This window comes from Ochotona princeps, chromosome 4, assembly GCF_030435755.1.
Source record: "Ochotona princeps isolate mOchPri1 chromosome 4, mOchPri1.hap1, whole genome shotgun sequence".
NCBI classification, from domain to species: Eukaryota; Metazoa; Chordata; class Mammalia; order Lagomorpha; family Ochotonidae; genus Ochotona; species Ochotona princeps.
In genome coordinates this window covers 10,466,631-10,489,814 of record NC_080835.1, presented here as the reverse complement: position 1 = coordinate 10,489,814, position 23,184 = coordinate 10,466,631, and the positions used below count along the sequence as shown (strand labels likewise).

The 23,184-nt window shown below is 42.7% G+C and overlaps 2 protein-coding genes across 2 annotated transcripts; both read right to left on the bottom strand.

Annotated features, from left to right (window-relative positions):
• Positions 1 to 1,395: 1,395 nt before the first annotated feature.
• Positions 1,396 to 4,598, bottom strand: MRPL16 (mitochondrial ribosomal protein L16). The gene is made up of 4 exons (XM_004585272.3): positions 4,466 to 4,598; positions 4,243 to 4,308; positions 2,885 to 3,033; positions 1,396 to 1,921 (listed from the first exon to the last, which is right to left on the bottom strand). Exons 1-4 carry the CDS (start codon positions 4,521 to 4,523, stop codon positions 1,436 to 1,438), a joined length of 759 nt encoding a protein of 252 aa, XP_004585329.1. The 5' UTR covers positions 4,524 to 4,598; the 3' UTR covers positions 1,396 to 1,435.
• A 3,648-nt stretch (positions 4,599 to 8,246) lies between these two features.
• Positions 8,247 to 22,493, bottom strand: CBLIF (cobalamin binding intrinsic factor). Its single transcript, XM_004585271.3, has 9 exons — positions 22,415 to 22,493; positions 21,427 to 21,603; positions 20,664 to 20,777; positions 20,104 to 20,244; positions 18,771 to 18,952; positions 14,828 to 15,005; positions 13,086 to 13,287; positions 10,311 to 10,429; positions 8,247 to 8,401 (listed from the first exon to the last, which is right to left on the bottom strand). The coding sequence occupies exons 1-9, from the start codon at positions 22,491 to 22,493 to the stop codon at positions 8,340 to 8,342; spliced, it is 1,254 nt and encodes a 417-aa protein (XP_004585328.2). The 3' UTR covers positions 8,247 to 8,339.
• Positions 22,494 to 23,184: the final 691 nt, after the last annotated feature.

The window sequence follows — 23,184 nt, the reverse complement described above, 5'->3', positions numbered from 1 at the left end:
GGCTCTGTGAAGTGGCCTGGGAGCCGGTTGAGTCACCCTTTTAACCACTCTGGGTGGTGATGGAGTGGTTCTGCAGCCAGGGCCAGGACTGCATTGAGGAACTAAACAGAAAGCATTCAGAAGAAGCTGGATTATACTACACAGTGGCTGAACTCCCAACAGATGCGACACACACTGTGGACCGCAGCAAGGGAGAGGTGATGTTAGAGGAGGAAGGTGGAATAAGGCTGTCGTCTACTTCACTTCTCATCCGTGTTAGCCGAAACTGTTGGCCAGTGATGCATGTATGAGAAACTTCAGTGTTCCCAATTCAAGGTTCAGCTGTTTTCACCTTTAAACCAGCTATATGAATAAGACTTGGAACAGAAGTCATTTCAGTGGTTAATTATATACAGGAGGCTCACTAAAAATACATTAAAAATTACAATGGTACAATTCTAAAAAGACTACCTAACGATTTAGGTAAATGATTTATCAAGTAAATTCTTAGTTTCTGTGGAGCTCTTTTTAGGAAAGTGGGATTAAATGATTAGATGTTTCATCACGGTGCCATTTCCTACCTACTTTCAAAAGAAACTGGCTTAATATTTATCAATTTGTGTTTCCCTTAGTTTGAATATGGGCTAGAAGACTACTGCTGGTTAGTCTTGTTAAAAGGAAGCAGAGATGGAGCCACAGGGGTTTGAAGCGCATGGCACCCCCTCCACCCAACAGCAGCCAGCTGCATGCCGCGCGGCACTGCTCTAGACCTTGCAGGTGCACCAGTCAGAGCCAGGCACTCTCCCTCTTGGAAGATTTCAGGGCCTAACAGGCACCACAGTTTTTACTTTTGTTACCAGATCCTTTTGCTAAAAGATATTTAATTCTTGTCATATTGTCAGTATTTCCCTTTCCAAGACTGAGCGATGGGTTTGTTGGCATCAATAAATACTTGTTTAATAAACTAACTGATGTACTTTTTTTTCTAAACCTGTCTTTATTTGTAACTAGTGTGGAAGCCAGGTCTTCCTGAAGTGTATCTGTATGAGGTAGCACAGACGACACTGGACTTGCCTTGGTGTGGGATGCTAACCTGCTGAGGATACCTGTGCCCTTGCCAGCTGGAATAGGGGACAGAGGACTGTTGCTGGCAGGCTCTGAAACACTGGTTAATCTTGGTAAGGCGATGAGGGAGCTGGAACCAACCAAACAGACCCCTCTCTTACTTGTTTAAGGGACCCGCAGTTTCCAGTGAGAAGTTACATGCTGAGGTGATGCTCAAACTTTAACGTACTAAAAAAAATGAACACCTGAGTTTTTCAGAAACCGTCTATTCATATGCCACTACTCAGTTATGACAGAAGAGCTACCCTAAGACTTTAAGGGAGGGCTGAGGGAAATGAAAACAGAGCTTCCTCTTTCAGTAGCCTGTGTATTTTTATTGCTTGTGCTCGCACTACACACGATTGGGCAGGTAAAACTTGCCCCAGTAGCGCCCCTTCTGGGTGAGGTCATAAGGGCTCAGGAATTTGCGTATCCCCAGCATGTTGGCAGTGGCTATGCGCTCGAAAGTCCAAGGGTTTTGATTGTTCCGTTCTCTTTCCGCTTGATCTTTCCGCATCTTCTCTAGGGTCTCACGGCTTACAGCCTTCGCTGGGAAAGGCAGCTTGTGGGCAACCTGGTTCAGGAAACCTTCTACCTCTTTGAATTCACACCGTCCTCCCATCTCTACCACGAGGCGGCCAGCCTTCACAGGGGTCACATAGTGATCAATGGCACCTTTGCCACCCCCCATGCGCTGCCCGATACCCTTGCGGGTGATGGGCTTGAAAGGGGCTGGTACCCGCCATATGGCAAACATGTTCTTGGGGTCCATAGACCGGTTGATTGTCAGGCGCATCATTTCAAAATGGCCCCAGTGGAGGTAACCACCGCCCAGTGCCTAAAAGTGAATGACAGAAACATAAGGAGACTTAGGTATCTCACGGGCTTCAGTATTATGTCCGATCAATGCTATAAACAAAACTCTAAGAGCCATGGAGGCCAAGCCTTGAGTAGTGTAATAAAGGAGAGAACAGCAAACACCAGTAAAATACTCTGAGAAAGTGTGTTAAAAACAATTTTATTTGAAAGGCAAAGTAAATTTCTCTCACATACACAGAGAAGAAGAGGGGGAGATAGGAGGGGGCCAGCATGAGAGAGCTATTCCATCCAGGGCTGGGCCAAGCTGAAGGCAGGAGCCAGGAACTCCACCCAGTTGCCCATGTCAGAGGCTGGGGACCCAAGTTCTTTAGCCATATTCAGCTGCCTCTGCGGTGGATTGGCAAGAAGCTGGACCAGAATCCAAGTAGCTGGTACTTGAACTAACACTCCCAAATGGGATGTGAGCTTGCCAAGCAGCAGCTTAACGTGCTGGGCCACATGGCCCATCCCAAGAGGTCATATTAAAGTTGAGGCCAGAATGGAGAAAACTGAGGAAAGAAAGGTGTGCTACAGACACAGGAAGTTCAAGGGCACGTTCAGGTAGAAGCAGTGTGGAGTACAGTGAGTAGTGGGCAGCACGCACATTGAGGTTCTCTGGCGAATGGAAATCCTAGAGCAAGCCCACTTTGCAGGTGCTTCCATTAAAGGAGCTACTCGACAGGGAAGGGTATCATCTATCCCACATTGATAGGTTTGTTTTTATCTGATCGGGGAAAATCAGGGAGTCTGTTCTCCCAGATTCACGTTATTTTCATTCTACATTAAAAGGAAAAAAAACACTCAGAAGTGTGCACTGGGTAGCCTCTAAGCCCTCTGTGCACGTTAGCTGAAGGAACACCTGGGGTATAAAATCTGTGGAAGGAGAGACAAGAATTAAGAGTGTGAGGTTTTAACTTCTGCAGCTGCTTGGCATGGAACTCACCAAGATTGCAAAATTGCCCTCCGAGAATTCAGTAGCTTCAGTGGAAGGTCCACGTATGTCATTCAGGTTTTTAGGTTCTCTTCTTACTTTGGGCACAAGTGGTACCCTTTCCACAAATCTAAGTTTGGGTCTTTCAGGAATGGAAATGTCTAAAAAACACACAAAGAATACATAAAGCTACATGTCTCGTAGGATCCCCTGTCCATCATTCAGGTGACTGTCCGAAGGCTCCCACAGAATAATACATCATGACAGCCCTGTGGATGCTTCTGATGACATTGGCATCTTCTGGTTTCAACGATGGCCAGTGCACATGTTTCTAAAACCTCTGGATATAGTCCTTAGTCCTCAGAACAGCCTCTAATGTTCAATACTTTAACAGGCACTGTCTGGGAATCACAGTTGCATGTGATCTTTCAATCAACTTTATAGCATCTATTTTTAGACTTTCCTGTTTCAAACTTTTGAACTTCACAGAGTTTCACACACATCAAAGGACCAAATTAAAAAAAAAAAATCCTGCGGCTCAAGGAAATACCAGATCAGTTAACACATGAACACACACGTTATCACTATCACCCAGGTAAGGAAATATTAGGCGGGCATCATTTCTTGTCTCCATTGTATAAGGAACCTGAGGCCACTCAGTTAAAACATCAAAGCCAGGCCGCCTGACACTTTCAAACTCTGCCCTGGAGGCTTTCCACGCTGAGCCATGCACAGCCCATACAGTGTGCAGGTGTGAGCTGGGGTAGGGCACGGCAATGCAACACAAGGCCAGACGCGTGATATCTCACCACCGGACCTGACAACTTGGGACAAACAAACCTGACTCGGAATTCATTTAATAGTCAAACAAGCACCGAGGCTTGTATAAAACCATAGATTTTGGGGGGAAATATCAGATTCTTCACAGAAAGGGACTCTCCTGGCTCCTATGTGCAACTGGAGCAGTTTAGTTATATTTTCTCTTGCTATGGATCAGTGAGCATGTTAGCAATTTAATAATTACGTGAAGCTAAGACCATCATGTGGCCCTTTTGAAGTTCCTGGTACATTAGATGAAAAAAGAAAAGAGAGAGAGAGAAAAAAAAAACCATCCCAGGTAAATCCGATTTACATGACTATGAGTTACCCCAGCGTGTATGTAACGACATAATGCTTTTCACACAGTATTATTAAACATCTAGGTAAGCACATTTAGAGACTAAATCCAAAGTTGCAGCCGAGCAGCCCTGGCCAGGGGAGACAAGGCACACACGGGCTCTCTAGGCACGGCAACTTTGGGGAGCTGCTCGACTCTCTGGGGTTCCATCGGAGGGGGAAAAAAAGGGAGAAAGAGAGGATTCAGCTCTCACCTTCAAAACTTGGCACCGGCAGCAGCGTCTTCAGGCCAGCTCTGGCGGACGGGGCTGCCCAAGCATCTAAAACGACAAGTTAAACCTGAGTCATTGGCAGGGAGTGCCGCGAGCCCCATTACCCGGGCTCACAGGGTCATACGTTCGAGGCCAGCAAGGTGGCGGCTCTGACCACTGACCCCTCCCGGAGCCGCACCGGCAATGCAAGGGGGGTTCCTCTGACCTGACCAGGGCCCCCGCCGCAGCAGCCCCCCGCCTGCTCGGGCCAGCAGCCGCCACATCGCCACGCGCGTCCGGCCGCCACTCGGGGACGCAGCCGCCCGGCCGGAAGAGGTTCTCGCCGTGGTCCACCCCGCGGAGAGTTCCGACGGAAGTGGAAGAAATGGCAGGCGCTCGCAGCTTGCGTTCCGGGGCTGGCTTCCTTGAGTCTGTCAATCCAATCCTTGAAGTTTTCCCCGACTCCGGACCAGGGCGGCGGGGGCGGGGTGGGGGGCGTTTCCTCCCTTTACAAAACGCCTTTTAGTGCCTGGGGTTACTCAGGCAACTCTATTCACAATCCTTCCCTGCCTACTTCTCAAAAGAGATTTGCTCTGCGTCGCCCAACAGGGAAACAGCACAGGCAGAATTGCGGCATGCACCCTCTGACTCCAGGGAATGGACAATGGCATCAGTTGGTATCAAGAGGAAATGAAGTGAGGTGTAATTATTCTGGAAAATTTAGGAAAGAATCATTTTTACGACTCTCAAGCTTGTTATAACTGAGAGTGTCCTCCCTCCCGCCCGCGCCCCCTCCACCCCCCAAGCGTCTAGGACACAAATGGGATTAGTCACTTGAGATTGGTGTCTTGTAATGAAATGATTAAATCTATGTGTGACTTTCTCCCAAGATGAACTTCACAAATGGTGACACATAAAACCTATCATGTTTATAAGAATGCTTGGAGAACTCTGATCACAATTTCATGCCCTGGATTATCTGTACACTGAATGTGTAGGAATGTTTTGGGTGAAAACCAAAGATGTGGTTTCTGAGCCTTTTGGTGCTCTAAAATTTCCATTTCCTTGTTTATTTTAGTTTTTAAACAGATTTGTTTATTGGAAAAAGGTTTTATTTATTGGAAAGGCAGAGCAATGGGGAGAGAAGAGAGACAAATCTTAAACAGCAATTGCAAAGTCAGATATACAGAGAGGAAGATCTTTCATCCATTGATTCACACCCCAAGCTGCCGCAATGGGCAGAGCTGTGCTGATCCGAAGCCAGGAGCCCAGAGCCTCCTCTGGGTCTCCCATGCAGGTGTAGGTTCTCAAGGCTTTGAGCCGTCCTCAACTGCTTTCCCAGGCCACAAGCAGGGAGCTGGATTGGAAGCGGGCTGCCGGGATTAGAACCAGCGCCCATATGTGATCCTGGCATACGCAAGGCGAGGACTTTAGCCATTAGGCTACCATGCTGGGCCCCAAAACCTCTTTCAATAAAGCCCACACACCTGCCGATGGGTGGCACTCTCTGTCTAGCCATGCCTGTCCCAGTATTGGACATTCTTGTAGCTGGTAACAGTGAGTGGAATTTCATGCAGTTTTTTTGTAATGGAGAAGACGTGTTTGCTAGCGATATTCCTTCCCTTCCTGTTTGCCTCTCTGTAGAAATTATGTGTAACTGACTTCTCCGCTAAAGAAGGCTTAGGCTGTACCAGTCATGACCGGTAGAGGTCACCAAAGTGCTGGTTTCTGCATCTGAACCAAATGCCTGCAAGGGCTTGAAGTGTTAGGCAATGAAGAACACATAATTTGATTTTGATTGGAGGGGACTATCGCACTTTAATCCATTCCTTTTTATCACAACCGGTACATTACAAAAGACACCTGATTATAAGCGATGCACAAATCTCAGAGAATATAATTATCAAGTTTTTTTTTCCAAATTGAAGAGAGTTTTAGAGATTTTTTCATTTTTATGGGTGAAGAAGCCAATTTTGAATTAACTGGAGAATTGCTCTCTCAAGTTATTCAGTTTACTTATGAACGAATACAGAATGCTTGCCAAAAATACCTTTTTATTTATCGGAAAGATTGAGAGAAAAAGGGTAACAGCAAGGGTGGCAGGGAGAGGAAGGAGAGAGAGAGAGAGAGAGAGAGAGAGAGAGATGTACTAGCTCACTCTCCAGATGACTGCAGTGACCAGGGATAGTCACACTGAAGCCAGGAGCTAAGAGCTCTGTCTTGGTTTTCTCACATGGATGGCTGGGATCCATGCCCTCGGGCCACCTGCTACTGCCTTCCTTGGCACATTAGCAGGGAGCTGGACTGAAAGTGGAGCAGCTGGGACTTGAACTGGTGCTCCTGTGGCATGCCGGTGTCTCAGGTGGCAGCTTAGCCCTCTGCGACACAATACCAGCCCTACCCCACTGCCTTGAAACCATACATTTTCCCTCACACTGCAACTGTAGATTGTGTTTTCCAACTGAAAATAATCTTTTATATACTCAGTCCATAAATTCAATGTCTGTTTTGTGTCAGGTGCTGTGCTACACACAGACAGCGTCTCAGACGCCTGGAATGGGCACTAGCATGTTGTAGGGTCTACTTCATTTACTTGGCTGTCCGTCCTAAACATGTCTTCACATCTGTAAGTATTTAGTTTCAGTGTGCATTTTAGGGACTTTGAAGTATCCCATTACCTGCACGCACGAATTTGTCTCGTGTTTCTCTGTGGTTGGACATATAGGCTCTTTTTACTTTTTCTGTGTGATAAATATTGCATGTTAGGGAAGAGTATTTAATTAATCGCTCCCAGTTTTCCTTCCATTGCAGTGACCACACTGGCCTTTTCTGAGACACAGCAACTCTCCTAATAGATGCGTGGGAGAGGAGGACTTGGCCTGCGTAGCTCACAGCTCTTTATCCTGAAAGCCAGACTTGCCAGAGAGCAGGCACCTGCTGCAAGGTGCCAGGATCGGAGGCCTGTGTAATTCTGGGGTTCGGGGCTAGGAAGTGTATTGGGACTGTTCACCTAAGCTCTCTTTTCTGAGAGTCATGGCTGCTGTGCTGATCCTCGTGTGTGTTTGAGTCCTCTCTCCTTGATATAAATTTTTGTACCTGGGGATTTTGGAGTAAAAGGTGGATATATCTTAGGCCTTTTGGTTTGTATTTTTACATATTTTCTGGAAAGTTTATACCAGTGTTGGCGCCTACCAATGGCGATTAGTTATGAAAACTTAAAAACATCTGTTATAAACTGTTTAACATTTTTTAGTTGAAAAATTTTTCTTCGAAAGTTTTTTCCCCCCAAAGCTGTATTTTTCCTGTGTCATATATAAAACATATAAATTATAAATTGAATATAGGTTATATTTACATATTTGAGATATGTAAACTATATAAACTATGCTCTCAGCTTGATTTTAACCAATACAAGTGTCCGGTTCTGAAGCATCTGGGAGTTTCACGAGAAATTATTCTGGTCATTTTATGTGCATATATATGTAAGGATATATGCATATATGTTTATATTAGCAGATTTAAGAAGGAATATTCAGGAAAAATCAGAAAGAAGAACTTAAAAATTTTATCATCTAGTTCATAAAAACAAGAAGTGTATTGTTAAATTATCCAAGAAAATCAATACTGATGCACCACTTAGGTTCTCTCTTTATTTCTCCTTCCAGGTTTAAGTAACGAAGGACAGTTTTGTGTTGAGAAGCTGAACATTTTATTTCCATAGGTCACAGATTTTGAGACTCTGGGAAACTGAGCTGTTTTACAGTGTGTCTTTCTGTTTTTATCAGGAACATGGTAGCATCACAGACATTCAATTTCTTTTTTTTTTTTTAAAGATTTATTTTATTTTTATTACAAAGTCAGATATACTGAGAGGAGGAGAGACAGAGAGGAAGTGGAGCTGCCAGGACTAGAACCAGCGGCCACATGGGATCAAGGCGAGGACCCTAGCCACTAGGCCACACTGCCGAGCCCACAGACATTCAATTTCAATTGGCACTTCCAAAGAGTGTGTGGCAGTGCTGAAATGGACATTCAATCTGAAACGAAGTAAGAACGATTGCACCCAACTTTGGACGTGCTCAGTCGAGTCTGCCTCCTGCTTAGTACTGTGTGAAGTTGGCAGTGATGTGCTCGTTGTTGTAGGGTACATAGTAGGCAACCCCTGGAAAGAAGCAGAGTTTAGCAAGAGATCACCAGGATGCAGGAATGGCTCTTAGTGTCCCAAAGGATCAACCCATTAGACTGAGATAAAATCATTATGGAGAGAACTAGACAGCCTGATTATATGGAGTGGGATTGATGGAGTTCATGATTCCAGTCTCCAACTTGCCATTGTGCAGAGCACCACTTTAATAATTTTTCCTTCCTTCCTTCCTTCCTTCCTTCCTTCCTTCCTTCCTTCCTTCCTTCCTTCCTTCCTTCCTTCCTTCCTTCTTTTTCTTTTCTTTTTTTTTAAAGGACAGGAATACACACTCACACAGAATAGGAGAAAGAGAGGGAGAAAGAGATTCTCCTTGCTGGTTTTCCCCCAAATGGCCACAATGGCTAGAACTGGACTGGGCCAAAGCCCGGAGCCAGGAGTTTCTTCCAGGTCTCCCACATGGGAACCCCAGATGGAGTTGCTCTTCTGGGGTCAGCCTGGCCTGGGCCTGGTAGTCTAAGTCTTTTGGGTAGTGAACTAGCAGGTAAAAGATGTGTCTGCATGTGTGTGTCTCTCTCTCACCGTAGCTTTCAAATAAATAAGATAAATCTTAAAAAATAATATTCAAAGGAGAACCTCAAACTCATTTTTCTGTCATATTCATCTTTGACAGTTTTGTATGAAGTAAGGAAGAGTAATGGGCTGACAATACTTGTCTTTTGGGACAGGATAATAGCTAGATGATGATGATACGTGTTACGTTTCAGCTGTCCAGGTGACTGAAAGCATGATAATTCCAGGCCCAAATCTCTTCGGGTCCCAGAGACTTCCTTTTTACTACTGTTTCTCTTGGAATGGCATAGTAACTAGCAGGCATGGGAACAGACTCGATCGAGTTCCCAGGGGGAATTTCCCAGGTGGAAGAAGAACTAATAACAATGATGATGAGCATTATTTGTAATCTCATGATAACCCAAGAAGAGATTATTGCTGCTACCACTTCATTGGTACAGAAACTGTGACTCTGTTACTTGCTTAGCAAAGCCACGCACATAAGAGAAGGGACTTCTGATCAAGGCTACGTGGTTCCAGCTTTTACTCTTGGCTTTGCTGCACACCCATACATTCTGAGTTTGTCAGCCAGAGTTTGTTAGACCATCATGTGGGTAGACACTAAGGAAAACATCCCTGCCGTTGTAACGTTGGGGAATGAAGCCTCTTTACTTTGGCTTTGAAGACAAGTAAAACCACCTGAGCTAGGAGGATATCGATATAGAAGCACGCACGCACAGATCTTCCTTTCCTAGGAGATTAAAAAAAAAAAAGTCTATGACCGAAAAAGCACAAAAAATGCATTTAGAATGCAGCACACTCATCTTAGAGTTAGGAACCCTGAGTTCCACGGTTGACGCATGCCTTGTGGAAGTACGGGTTATGTCTCAAAGACTTAATCTTATCCTAAGAGCATAGTTGCTCATGAGGCCTTTTCACTCGTGTAAAATTAAAATACGTTATCTCGAAAACCTAAACACAGAAGTAAAGAAGGAGGGAGGGTAGAAGGTAGAGAGGAAGACGGAGAGAGAGCAGGGGGGGGAAGGTGGAAGTCAGGGAGGAAGGGAATCTTGTTATGTTCTGACAATTGCATCTACAAACCATATTGACTCTGTTAAAAACTAAATATTTAAATAAAAGTCTTTTACTAAAAGGCAATAATAAGTGTAGGACTGTCTATCACCTCTTTCTGGAATGTATTTATACATATAAAAAGCACATTTATAGATGTGTAACTATAGAATCATTGTATATACACTTAGGGTCTCACACTTGGCTGATTAAATGAAAAAAAAAAACCTTAAATAAAATGATTAAGGAATGTAGCCTTAAAATGATTGGTGAAGTGCGCATGTCCCCATTTCTTCTCTTTGCTCACCTTCACTCAAAGGTGTATTGCCACTAAGGAACTCCCAATAAGTCCTGTGATTGGTATTTTCAGCAATATTGTTGATGGAAGAGACCATGGGGCCCCAAGATGTCATTGTGGTTTGAAATCTAAGAAAGAAACAAGATGATAGCACCTCATTGGAGATCAGGCCATATGAAGATAAGAAGGTACAAAGACAATCCTAAATGCATAAAGACTAGATAAAATCACATTCAAAAGAAAAATGCAAATGTTAACATGGAATTATTTCACTTGGAATGAAATAAAAGAAACACACTGAATGGATGTTAAAAAAATTTAAATGTAAATGACCCAGAACCAGTGCTGTGGCATTGCAAATTAAGCCTCTACCTATGGCGTCAGCATCCCATGTGGGCACGAGTTTGTGTTTCGGCTGTTCCATTTCCAATCAAGCTCCCTGCTTATTGACTGGGAAAGAATCAGAGGGTGACTTCAGGTCTTGGGCCCTTGCACCCACGTCAGATGCCAGCAGAAGCTCCTGGCTCCCAGCTTCAGATCAGCTCAACTCTGGCCTTTGCTAAAATCTGGGTAGTGAACCAGAGATGGAGGATCTTTTTCTGTGTCTCTCCTTATCTCTGTAACTCTGCCTTTCAAGAAAAATAAAATAAATCTTAAAAAAATGTAAATAGTGAATGAATCAGTGAATGATGGAATGGGCACCTACGAGTGAATGTTTGAAAATATAATTATATTTTTCCATAAGTTTTAGTAACATGGGAAAATAATTAAGTAAAAATGTTAAAATACAGGATACAATTTTACATGAAATGTCTGTCCCATGTAGATGATGGATCAGGCTATTTTGTAAATTACACAGGGAAAACATCCACAGAAACATGAAAGATTAACAGTAGCTACATTTTTTGTATGGATGGAATATTTGTTTTCTTCCTTATGATTCCCCCTCAAAATTACTACTGTGTTGGTTCATTATAATTAGAAAAAGAAAGATCAGGTAAACTTAGAGCTAAGCTCAGTGAAGGAAAGTGTATTCAGGGGATTTGTAAATTAAAATTCCTTGTGTGATTTTTATCCTTTTATCTTATAGCAGTGAGTGAAGTTAGAGAATCGTGCAGTGGGCTGTAGACATCATGTACTTGAAACAGCCCTGTCACTGGATCCCAGTGTAGTTTCACTTAGTGTGGATTCCTTGTTTTATTTATTTATTTATTTATTATTTTTAATTCATTAATTACATTGTATTATGGGACACAGTTTCATAGGTACTTGGATTCTCCCCACCCCTCCCCAAACCCTCCCACCATGGTGGATTCCTCCACCTTGTTGCATAACCACAGCTCAAGTTCAGTTGAGATTCCCCCATTGCAAGCATATACCAAACATAGAGTCCAGCATCTTATTGTCCAGTCAAGTTCAACGGCTTCTTAGGTATACCCTCTCTGGTCTGAAGACAGAGCCAGCAGAGTATCATCCCGATCAATTAAAAACTCCAACATACCATCAGCAAAAATTTACATCATTATGGAATTAATTGACATAGTAATGAGTAACTACCTTCTGTGACCACCTCATTGACATTTCGATTTTGAGGATTCCTTGGTTTTTATCCATACTCCTCACAATTTGAAGACGCCTTGTCTGTATGCACATCAAAACCATTTTTTTTCTCTAAAATAACTGATCTCTCAGTTCCATTTCCCATGAGCCTCTTGAGGTGTGCTTGTTACTATCAAAGGGGATTAAGTAGTTCTATCTTATGGTTTGTTGGGTACATATACCTGCCACCTACTCACACCCAGTCATTACCTCTATCGAATGATCGCCCAACATTTTCTTCCTGTCCTGGCTTTTTCCCCAGGACTTCCTCTGTATCGCTAAAACACTTTCAGATCTCTACTTTGAACACCCACAATTAGGCAAGTCTAAAAAATCAAGTGTCTTTCTGAGAGACATTCTTCTTTCTTGACACTTAGATCAATCATTTTGAAGCTTCTTTCTCTTGACCTGTACGTTTCCTCAGTCACAGAGCCCTGGAGAGTCTTGCCTGGGTGAGTTCCTTTAGGTTCGATGAATGAAATCTAGCTTCATTCTTACAGTCATGCCCCCATTTTCCACCTTGTCTCCTACTCTTGTAACCCATGGGTCATTTACAACATGAGTTTTTCTCACTTAAAATTTTATGATGCTTCTTTAAAATATGAAGGCTGTCCTCCTTAACCCTGCATTAAAGGCTATTTACAATATCGCTCATCCTACCAGTTAAGACATAACTTAGTTCAGTCCTTGTTCTCTCCTATCGGCAGGCTGGCCGACTCAGGGCCCCCCAGTTCTTTGCTCATTCCTATCATTGACATTTTGTTCTAGCCATGTTTCTCTCTAGAATGATCCTTTCTTATGTTTTCATTAGTACAAATTATTAGTCCTATTTGCCACAAACCCACAGAGCCTTCTTTGTGTATTCTAACCCATATGGGTTCTCTCTCGTCTGCATTCCTGGTTTTAAGTTTCCATGATGTATTGACCTAAGTTTTCATGAGGTCACGACTTAATTGCTAAATTGCTAAATTGCTCCTCATGGAAGTATTAGATTTAAAAATCCAGAAATTATCAGAAGGAAAGAGTAATAACATAATGAGCTAAAAAGGAGAGAGATAGGTAAGGGAGGAGGGGAGGAGAGAGAGAGAGAGAGAGAGAGAGAGAGAGAGAGAGAGAGAGAGAGAGAGAGAATCAGATTTTGGGTTATTCCTAGGGAGAGTGGTGAATGCCACTTGTAACACTCACTTGAACATGGGATTTTTGCGCTGTGCTTGTTCTAGAACCACGAGCAGCACAGATCCATTTTTCACACTGACGTCAGCAGTTATGTTGAAGAGCAGCTCCACGCCCCTCAGCTGGTTGTTTATGGTGTAGATAACGGTGATGTTGCTTGGTGAGGTCGAGGGCGTGCTTGGTTGGCTGGGTACGGTTGGTTGTACATCAGCTCCTGTGAAGAGCAATGAGGCCAAAGTTATTAAAGATTATGGGGTTCATGTTAAAAATCTCTGCCACGAGCAAGTGATTCAAGAAGATATTTCAATAAAAGGAATACTTTCCACACAATTCAACAAAGGACTTGGGTAAATTGTGTAGAATATTGACAAGGACTCCATGGCCAGTGTGTAAAACTCAGAAAATCCTCTGGGGCGCATTTGTCTTAGGAATCAGATGTATGTAATAATGTTTGGTGCGGGATTTGTTTGCTTGTCTTTGGTCTCTGTAAAGACATGGGGACTCTTGTTGTCTTAAGAAATACATGCAATACTGTGTCAAAACTAGGGCTCCTCAATGAAACATGGAACAGTGGATGGCATACCCAGATGCACATGGAGGATATGGCAGCCCACTGGGGCCTGCAGAGGACATCTGGTATCATAGCAGAGGAAGGAGGGCAGAAAGAAATGGCCAACTAGTTCAACCAACTGTTGGCAGAAAATATCTAGGCAAATGGAGACAGCGAAGTGGACTATGTCAGCCAATAAACCTTGGAACGATTTCCTCATCCTTGGATTGGGGTGATCAGCAGCATTTCATAACTGTCAAGACCACTTAAGCAGACCCCTCAGAGCATACTCCACATAGGGTACCCTGGGAGGACACTGGGTGGCTGTTCTCCTGCCTGAGTACTGGGGCAGTTGAGAGGCTGGGTATGGTCTCTCTCCTTACATTCCTCTCTTCCCCCAGACACAGGAAGAACAAGAAAATTCGGAAACAGTTGTCTCACCCACTTTCCCCTAATCCTGGATCCTTCCTTCCCTGATCAACTATGTAAACAGGATCAAAAATAAAAATAAAAAAACTAAAAAAAGAAGAACATGCAATGCTTTATATTAGCATTTGATTAGAAAGAACTGGAAGTATACATATGAAACAGGTTAGTTCTGGGGTGATACATTTCTATGAGGACTTTTAGTCTTTAAATCCATAGTTCTAAAATGTTTGGATTTGAAATTTCTCTGCATTATATTTACTTGTAATTGGATAAAAATCTTCCAAATTAAAAAGTGCCATTGCAGGTTTTACCCCATTTCTTCAGGGTGCTGTTAACACCAAGCTTTCTTCTGCTCCCCTCAGTGTTCCAGAGGAAATCAAGAATTTGTCATTGCATTGTATGTGGATTCTATTTCTTTTTGATATTTACTCTATGATTCCCAATATTGCAGTTCCGTATCAACATACATGGCAGGATAAAAATGCTTGCTGGTGAATTTTCAAATGAGTCACTGAAACTGTTGGCTGGGATGGCAGATCTTTTCCCTTCTGCAAAATGCTTTGTACATGTAGGTGCTCAGTACACGCTTACTGAGTGAAACCAAATGGACCTGAATTCTGGGTATAAGATGTATGACTGTGCGCCAGCACACACCTTTGGGAACTGGAAGTCAGATGTGACTTTATCAACAGGATAGTAACAGACATATTATTCCTGTTATTATTTGCTGCGCGTCACATAAGAATTAAAAATTATGTGTTAGAAGAGTTCTTACCAGGGCTGCAAGTCACAAGGGGCACATCTAGGTATGTCTTGCCTCTCAGAGTAGGGAGGATCTGAGCAATGGACATAGGGTTGTAGAATTTCCCTTGCTTAATATCGTTAAGTATCGTGTCCATGGTCTTCTCACAGTTCCACTGCTTGTTGGGTTGCACAGGTGTTACAGAAAGAGCCTGGGTTAGGGATGTGTGGTGGGGATGGGGAGATAGAGAGGAATTAGGCATAACTGGAGTTGTTTCTGTAAGGGATAGAATTGATCACTCACCTTTGTGATTACCTAAATAAAAAACCGAAGCTACACAAGGTTTAGAACTACTTTTGTCATGATGTCCCTACCAGTTAGCATGATGTGTGTCACATGGTAGTCACAGAATGAGTGCAATAATCAGACTTGGGAGCCCTATTAACAGGATTTGGGGAGCACTATTGGGTGTCTCATATTTATGAACGGTCCTTGGAATCAGATGATGGTAAAAGCTAGAAAAGAACTCCAATGGATTAATATGTAAAAGTTTCAGATGGAGATTCTTTCCAGCAATGCCTGGCAACATAAATGTCACAGCCCTGTTTAATTTTGCACTGTGGCTTGCACATCCTTTGGTGGATCTTCCCTGCACTTCCCATACTTTCTGATCATTTTAGGATTATCAGTCAGCGGCCCAAGCCCTGGCCACAGAGGCGAGCTTATGGTCTAAGCTGGGCTAATTACCGTGCACCTTGGAATGATTGGTGGATACATGTACTAATCAGTCTTTCTCTGTAACACAGATAGGATGAGGGACAAAGTTTCTTTTTCCTGCTGGGTTATTCAGCCGTGCCCACTGAAGTAAATATTGAACTGCTGTTGACCATGCCCATGGTCCTCAAACACTTGGAAGAAGCCATACAGCAGGGGAGAAGGTGAGAACCCAGGAATGAGAAAGATGAGCCCTGTTAGCAGCTATTCCTGAAATTTCTTCATCCAGCCCTGGATTTCCAAGTATATGTGAAATAATAAAGCTCCATTTTATTCTTAGCAAACATGATGTGGGTTTCTAGTATTTGCAAAATAAAGATGAATAAAACTAGGAATTCACTTAATTTTGCTGGGTTTTATATTTCACGACTAAAGCAGAAATCATTTCCCATTTATCTCTGGAGTGAGGGTCATTTGAGGTTCCAGTGGACTAGAATGCAAAAGCATTTTGTAATGTGTTATGAGAAGCTATCCTTGTCATCTGCTTTATTTTAGATTTGTAGTGATAGCAACCAGAATGTGTTCTGCAGTTGGGATTGCTGGTGATCGACGCACTTGACGCTTAGGGAGGTAATGGGAGAAGAGGGTGTGGAGGCAGCCAATGGCTCTCCCATTCCAAGCAGTAATGAGCATGTGGGGTTGGACAGTCAGGACGGGTATGTCCATCCTAATGACTTGGTAACTATGCACTATGGCTCTTGCTAAAGTCCTCTTAAATGGCATTCTGATTTTACGGGGAATCAGGTAGATAACTACCACATTTACCTCCCAAATGTCGGTAAGTGAGATGTGCTGTGGTGTGATAAAACATCACCAGTGCTAACACGCTAAGCGGAGTAATGCATGAAGCTGTCAGAAGTCACTAATAACTCTACAGTAAGAAGTAAATCAGATCTGTTTTTTTTCAGGTAGGTTTCTATCTGAGAATACTGACGGAAGAGAAGAGGTTCGGTGATGGAGGAAATGCCTTATGAATGCTGTTAGTGTGGGACATGATCTCCTGAACCACGGGAAAGGCACGGACATCCTGGAAGAGGGTGAACCCCGGCTGCAATGAGGGTTAGCAGTGCTACCGTCCTGCTGAGAGGAAACACCGCTGAAAATGGAGCTGTGATTTTTTTTTTTCAGAGAGCATTTCATTTAACGTAGCTGCAACCTTGTAATTGTGGGGGAAATGAAATCTAGGCAAATTCAATATTTGTTTGAGATGGTGGCAGATCTGAGATTCAAATCCAAGCTGTTGCAGCTCCAGAGTCCTTGCCTTTTCAACAGAACAAGGACATTTTCCATTGGAAAAAGCTAAGTATTAGAGACTTGGTGGCACCCTTTTCCAAGGTGCCTGGCAATCTAATTACGAATATCTGGGCTATAGGATCTGGATCTGGATGAGGTCCTGCCTTTGATAGAAAAGGCTTGGCTTCCCAAGTACAGCTTATCGGAGTGCACTTAGCAGGTGATAAAAATCCCAAACAGAATTCACAAGCCACATTTGCAAAAGTAAAAGACTTCTCTGGTACTAAGTTGCAGCAAGGTTGTTTTAAGTGAGGTACACACATAAAACGCCACTTAAAATCCACTTAAGATTTTAAGATGGTCATCTTACAATCTGTATGTAAAATCATCTTAAAATCCTTACAGACTTTGTTTTTATTCTGCAAAGCGTTTTAGGCTCTTGGGAATGCCCTTGTATGTTTCAGTCACAATGAAAAAAAATCAGGATATTGTTCTATGACAAAATATCACTATGACATAGAGACTAATTTTAAAAAATGAATCACCTTCTCAGCCCGGGTGGGAGTTGGATGTGGAAGAGGGATAGGGACAGGGAGAGGTTAAGAAAGAGAAAGAGGAGAGAGAGAGAGAGGGAGAGGGGGAAGAGGGAAGGAGTGAGGAGAAACAGGGAAAGAAGGAGAAAGGGACACAGAAGCTGTTGTGCTTATCTGATGCTTCACTCCCCAGATTCCTACAAAGGCCAGGGTTCACAGCCAAGAACTGAGAACTCAACTCAGGTTTCCTAGATGGTGACAGGATTGAGAATTAATCCACTTCCCAGAGTGTGCATCCCAGGAAGCTGGACACCGAATGGAGCTGGAACACTAGACCCTTAGATATGGGAGACCAAGAGCAATGCTTGTTCCACAGATGCTTTTTGCTTTTGCTTTTCTGCTTAACATGAATTAATTTGTAGTTGTTTAGCACCTTCTTATCATTCTATATTTGAGATGCTGAAACCATATGATAATGCATTTGATTTTGAAAAATAATAAAATAATAATAATTCTTTGACCTCTCTTACTGTTTTTTATGCATGAAATTCTAATAACAATCTACATTCTGTGTTCCTGAAAATAATTTCATTCTAATAGTAATCCACAGCTATATTAAGTTGAATGGTGGCTTCGTAAATCTCTGATTCTTTTTTTCCTGAACTTTCTGAGCTCAGGAGTTCTTGGTTCAGTTTTTTTGTTAATCTTCTAAGATATTGGAAGATGTTGGAGCACAACAATTTCTGTCTCTATTTGGTTAAATCTCTCCACTATTACTGGTGTCTCTACTTACTTTGGGATGTTGCCTTAATTAGCTTGGCCAGTAGAGGGAGTTGGAGCTATCAAGAAGCATCTTAATAACAGAATTCAAGAGTTAGAATTACACAAGAGATGGCTTCTCAGCCTTTTGGCTACGATCAAGTGAGAAGCCAAGGATTGAGTGTGGACTTGGCCACCAGACAGACTTAGTTCTATCATCTACTAGGAGTTTTAAAAAATTTGAGTCAACTTAAGATTATTTTTGCTAATCATTTTGAATACCAACTTGCCTTTTTGAGATTAAGATAAAGGGCTGAAAAAACTGATTCAGAAGATTGATTGGTCGAATTTATTATCTTTGGAGGACTTATTTTAATACCTTTATTAATTATACATCAACTTTCAAAAGTCTATAACTATTATAAAATGATTAACTTTGTTTTTCAAAGAAGGTAAATCAGTTCATATAGATTTGATGTCATATTTTACCTATGAGATGAGAAGAAACTAATAACCCCCATTGTACCAGTGGAGAAATCAGAGTGTAGTTGTAACAAGGAATGCACCTCGAGATACCCTGGTAGGACGGACCCAGGAGTGTTAGTAGAAGTCTGGTCTTTGTATCCTACAATCTTAGCTTAGAGAGTCCAATCACAGAGCACCCAGGGTGCGTTTACCTGCATCGCGAGGCCAGTACTGTAGATGTCTCCTATGATGCCATTGTCCTTGATCCGCGTGCTGATGCTCTCCACAATATCCTTTAACACCTGACCAAACAGTACTCTGTAAGCATCCTCCGCCCCTACAGGAATCTTGTTGTATATACAGGTCAGAGCCAAGGCCGCCATTGCTCCTGTGTCTGTGAATCACAGGGGACAGGATCACCATCACAATATTAAAATTCCTTTGGAGCTAGTTCAGTTACATAATTACATTTCATGCTCAGAACAGTCTGTGCAATAGGATCTGTGATTATTTTCATGTTCAAGTTCCTACAGCCACACAACCAGTAAGTAGCAAGCAAAAGACTCGAACCCAGATTAGTATAAACGATTCGTATGGATGTAGGCTAGCTGTGTGTTCGATCCTACTTGTCTTGTCCCAGTGTTTATCTTTTAGTATACCAGCATGACATCTCAATGAAGCCTTCTTGGTCCCTGTTCTCTATCTGAGAGTTGTACTACTTCACTGTGGGTGATCACGCTGCTGATTCCCAGAGATGAGGAAGTCCAAACTCTACAAATTGACAGAAATGTCTCGCAACGTGTGAAGTTGCAGAAAGAAAAGGGACATCGGTCTATTGTTGACCCAGGTGGGGACTACTAGAGCAGATGTGTACCTGTTTGCATGATACAAATGGGAACACTAGAAGGCACAAATGAGGAATGGAGAGAATGACAGAGAGCTGAAAATGACTATGAAATATGACAGAGGCTTCCATAGGGGAGGGATCATTATACACATAAGGGTGGCCAAAAGAAAGCCATGGTGTTGTAGAGGAGAAAACCTCCACTGGGAAATAACCATCTGTTTTCAGAACAGAGGAATCAGATGATCCCAGCTTTTCTTTGGATGAGGAAACCATGGGTTTAGCTATTTAACAGAAAAGGAAATGTCTAGACATATCAGTGACAAGCATTGTAAAGAATAGAGTTAAATAGCAGTAATGACAAGAGAGAAGGTATATGGTAGGATGGAGGCAAGATCTTAATATTTAATTTAGGAACGACTTCTGCTTATGTGGCAGTGGAGTTGCTGTAACTTAGAATACATGAAGAGTTATCTTGGTTTCTGTGTTTTATTTTCCCCCTTTATTGATTATATCTTAATTTACATGTGCAACAAATGTTTGTTAAGATTCTCCCATATACAGACACTTCTATTGTCCTTGGTTCTTTCCCTGTGGAAAGCTTTCTTCTGGCACTCCCCTCTCTGACTCTACCTTTCTGTGCACTGTGACTCTAATGTTCCACAGTTCAGGACAGCGTCCAACAGTGGTAATGTACTCACCCACGCTGAAGGGAGACGAATTGACCAGCAGGGTCTTGGCAAAACGGACGGCTAGTGGTAAGGTTGCCTCTGAGTTCTTCTGGCACAGGGCCAAGATGGCCAGACTGGGGCTGTAGAAGGTTATTGCCTCAGCGTTGGAGCCTCAGAAGGGGACAGAGAATCTGCATTACATGAACATTCACTTGAATGAAAAGCCAAGCCTTTTAAATAGAAATGACTAGAAAACATATCCCCAAAGAAAGACACAAAATGGGCAAAGGATAGCTACCCCGGTTTTTTGACTGGGGATGTCATTTGGCATTTAAATAGAATAAAAGGGATGAGGATTTCTTCAGACAGGTGGAAGCCTGATAAGCCTGTCCCTGTTGTGAGGGTTCTTGGTTCATTCTGGTTTAGAAATGAATCTCTGAATTGTGGGATTATTAGAAGAATTAGAATGTGGGGGTGGACTAAGGCTCTTCTTTAACTTCCCATTCTCACCACCTCCAACTTCTTCAGTTCTCACACACTCAGGAAGGGCCATAGCTTTCCCTCTGCCTTCCCACCCAATGACATCTCACTCGAAGGTGCCCAATTCTCCATCTGACTTTGCAGAACTGATACTCTAACTCCCGGGTCTCGGCAGGAAGAGGTGAGGGCCATGACGGTGAGGGCCAGCTGCCCAAGGCTTAGGTCTGCAGAGGAGAGGAAAAAAAAAAAAAAAACAACAGTTACTCAAAGATATTCTTAGAGAGATCACCAACAGCTAGGTAGGATCCAGGTCATGCTGACTTTTTAATAATGTAAGAAGATAGGTTTTTCATTGTCTTTCCAAAGAAAGCAATATAGGAAAATATACTGGAGAGGATATTTTGTCTATTGGTCTCTGTGACTTGATAACTCCATCAAGAGTCCCTGGCATCTGCTTAGAGACACAAGAGCATCCACAAGGATTTCCAAGGGAGAGTTCACAGAAACAAACTAGTTTAAAATCTTCTTCAAACTGAAACCTCAAGGCAGTTCCTGAGAGGTAGGCAGAACAGACTTTATTATTGTCTTTGACATTGTTATGACAGCTGGGGGGTGGGACTCAGCAGGACCAAGTGCTTGTACAAAGTCCCAGAGCCAGTCAATGGCAGAGCTAGCCGGGAAGCTGGCTCTTTTAGCATCTGATCTACAGCTCTTGCTGCTTTGCCTCCCTCCTTCACAAATGCTCTGACTTCATACCCACTTCCTTCCCAATATCTTACAGAGAAGGGGCGGTATTTGTAGGATTAAGCTACAAGCACTGGGGCGGAGATGACACCACATTGGGAGCTCGTGAGAGGGATTTGGAGATCTTACCAGCAGGGTTACTGGCCATGAGCTCAGAAGTCAGGAGCTTCTGGGCCTCCACGTCGTAAGCTCCAGCCAGGTTCATGGCAATCAGGATGCTGGGGTTTGGAAAGTCTAATGAAGTTACGGAATCCTCCATGAGCACTTGTATGTCATTAACCAAGGACTGGTCTGCTGTGGGAACCACTGGGAAGAGAAGATACCCTTATTCTTTGTCCTCAAAAATATGTTTCCTGGGCTTGGCGGCATGGCCTAGTGGCTAAGGTCCTCGCCTTGATCCCATGTGGCTGCTGGTTCTAATCCCGGCAGCTCCACTTCCTCTCTGTCTCTCCTCCTCTCAGTGTATCTGACTTTGTAATAAAAATAAAAAATAAATCTAAAAAAAAATATGTTTCCTGTGTCTTTCATACCTCTTGGGAGCAAAGCCAATACTGGTATTCTAAGTTCTCTAAGAGAGATGAAGAAAATAATGTTGAGACTTTTTTTTGAGGGCAGGAAGGCAATTAATCCATACAAGTTATTAACTCATTTTTTTAAGAATTTTTTAATGAGTAACTTCAAGGAATATGGCTTAAGTACATTTCACATGATTTCTACTACTTTTTAGGAATCACTGATTCTTTGCAACCATTTTTCCCCTCACTCTTCCATGAAGAATACTAAATATTTTGCATATGACCTGTTAGCAAGCACCAATATTTCCCACTAGTGCTGGGTCAACATTGTCATTATCTTTGAATCATCAATCAGTAATCATGCAATAGTACTTCAGCCTTTCTTAATTAGAAAAATACATGGACTTCAACACAAATAACTTATGCTGTGAAGTTAGGAAAAATGAAATACACCTGCATCTGAGTTACCCACATTGGCCTTATGGCTGTGATTGCTTTTTTCAACTACTTTCTCATTAGCAGAGCTCTGAGTTTCTGAGATCTCTGCCTCCCCCAAGGCTGACTGCTTCCCTAAATTCCTCAGAAAAAAATGCCATACTCACAGCATGAACTTTCAGACTGAGTACTGGTGCCAGCCATCGCCCAGAGAAGGTTCAGGAAGAAGAAGGAGAAACAGGCCATCTCACTCTCTTCGTCACGTCCCCTTGTAGTTAGCAGTATTCGCAAAGTATTTTCTTCTTTCTCTTATATGTGCTGTGACCCAGTGACTATTGTCTATGTTGATCTCTCCTTCTCTGATACAGCTAATTTACACTTGCTTATCTAAGTTTACTTGCTATAGAAACCCAATGTCCCTAAAGGTGACTTTTAGGCAACACAGTCATATGAAAACCTTAAGGCAAAGGCTGTGACAAGAATATGTCCTTTACTAAAATCCTGAGTCTTTCCATCAAGAAGTTTGGATAACGTGCAAATATAAACCAGACTTCTTTTAGGCCCTCGTGCAGAGAATCTCCTGGGCTTTTATTAGCAACCGCTTCGTTGGCATCAAATTATTTCATGGTCCAGTGCACCTTCTTCACACTGTGCCCTTTTAAGCTCTCAGGCGGGGATCTGCCAGGTGAAGTTTGACTTCATGCGATCAGTTGAGCTGACATGGACATGGATTGAATTCTAGATTCTTTGAAGTTGTTTGACTTTTGGAATGAAATGGGTCTTCATGGCCCAGAAATTGTTTAGTTTGATTCCTCTTATCTGGGGGTAAAACAGCCTCTAACAACCAGTGCTTTTAGACACAATGTTATCTTTCAGAGTTATTAGAAAATGTGGTGTGCATTCATTCATATGAAGTACATTTTCCCAGAAAGGCAGT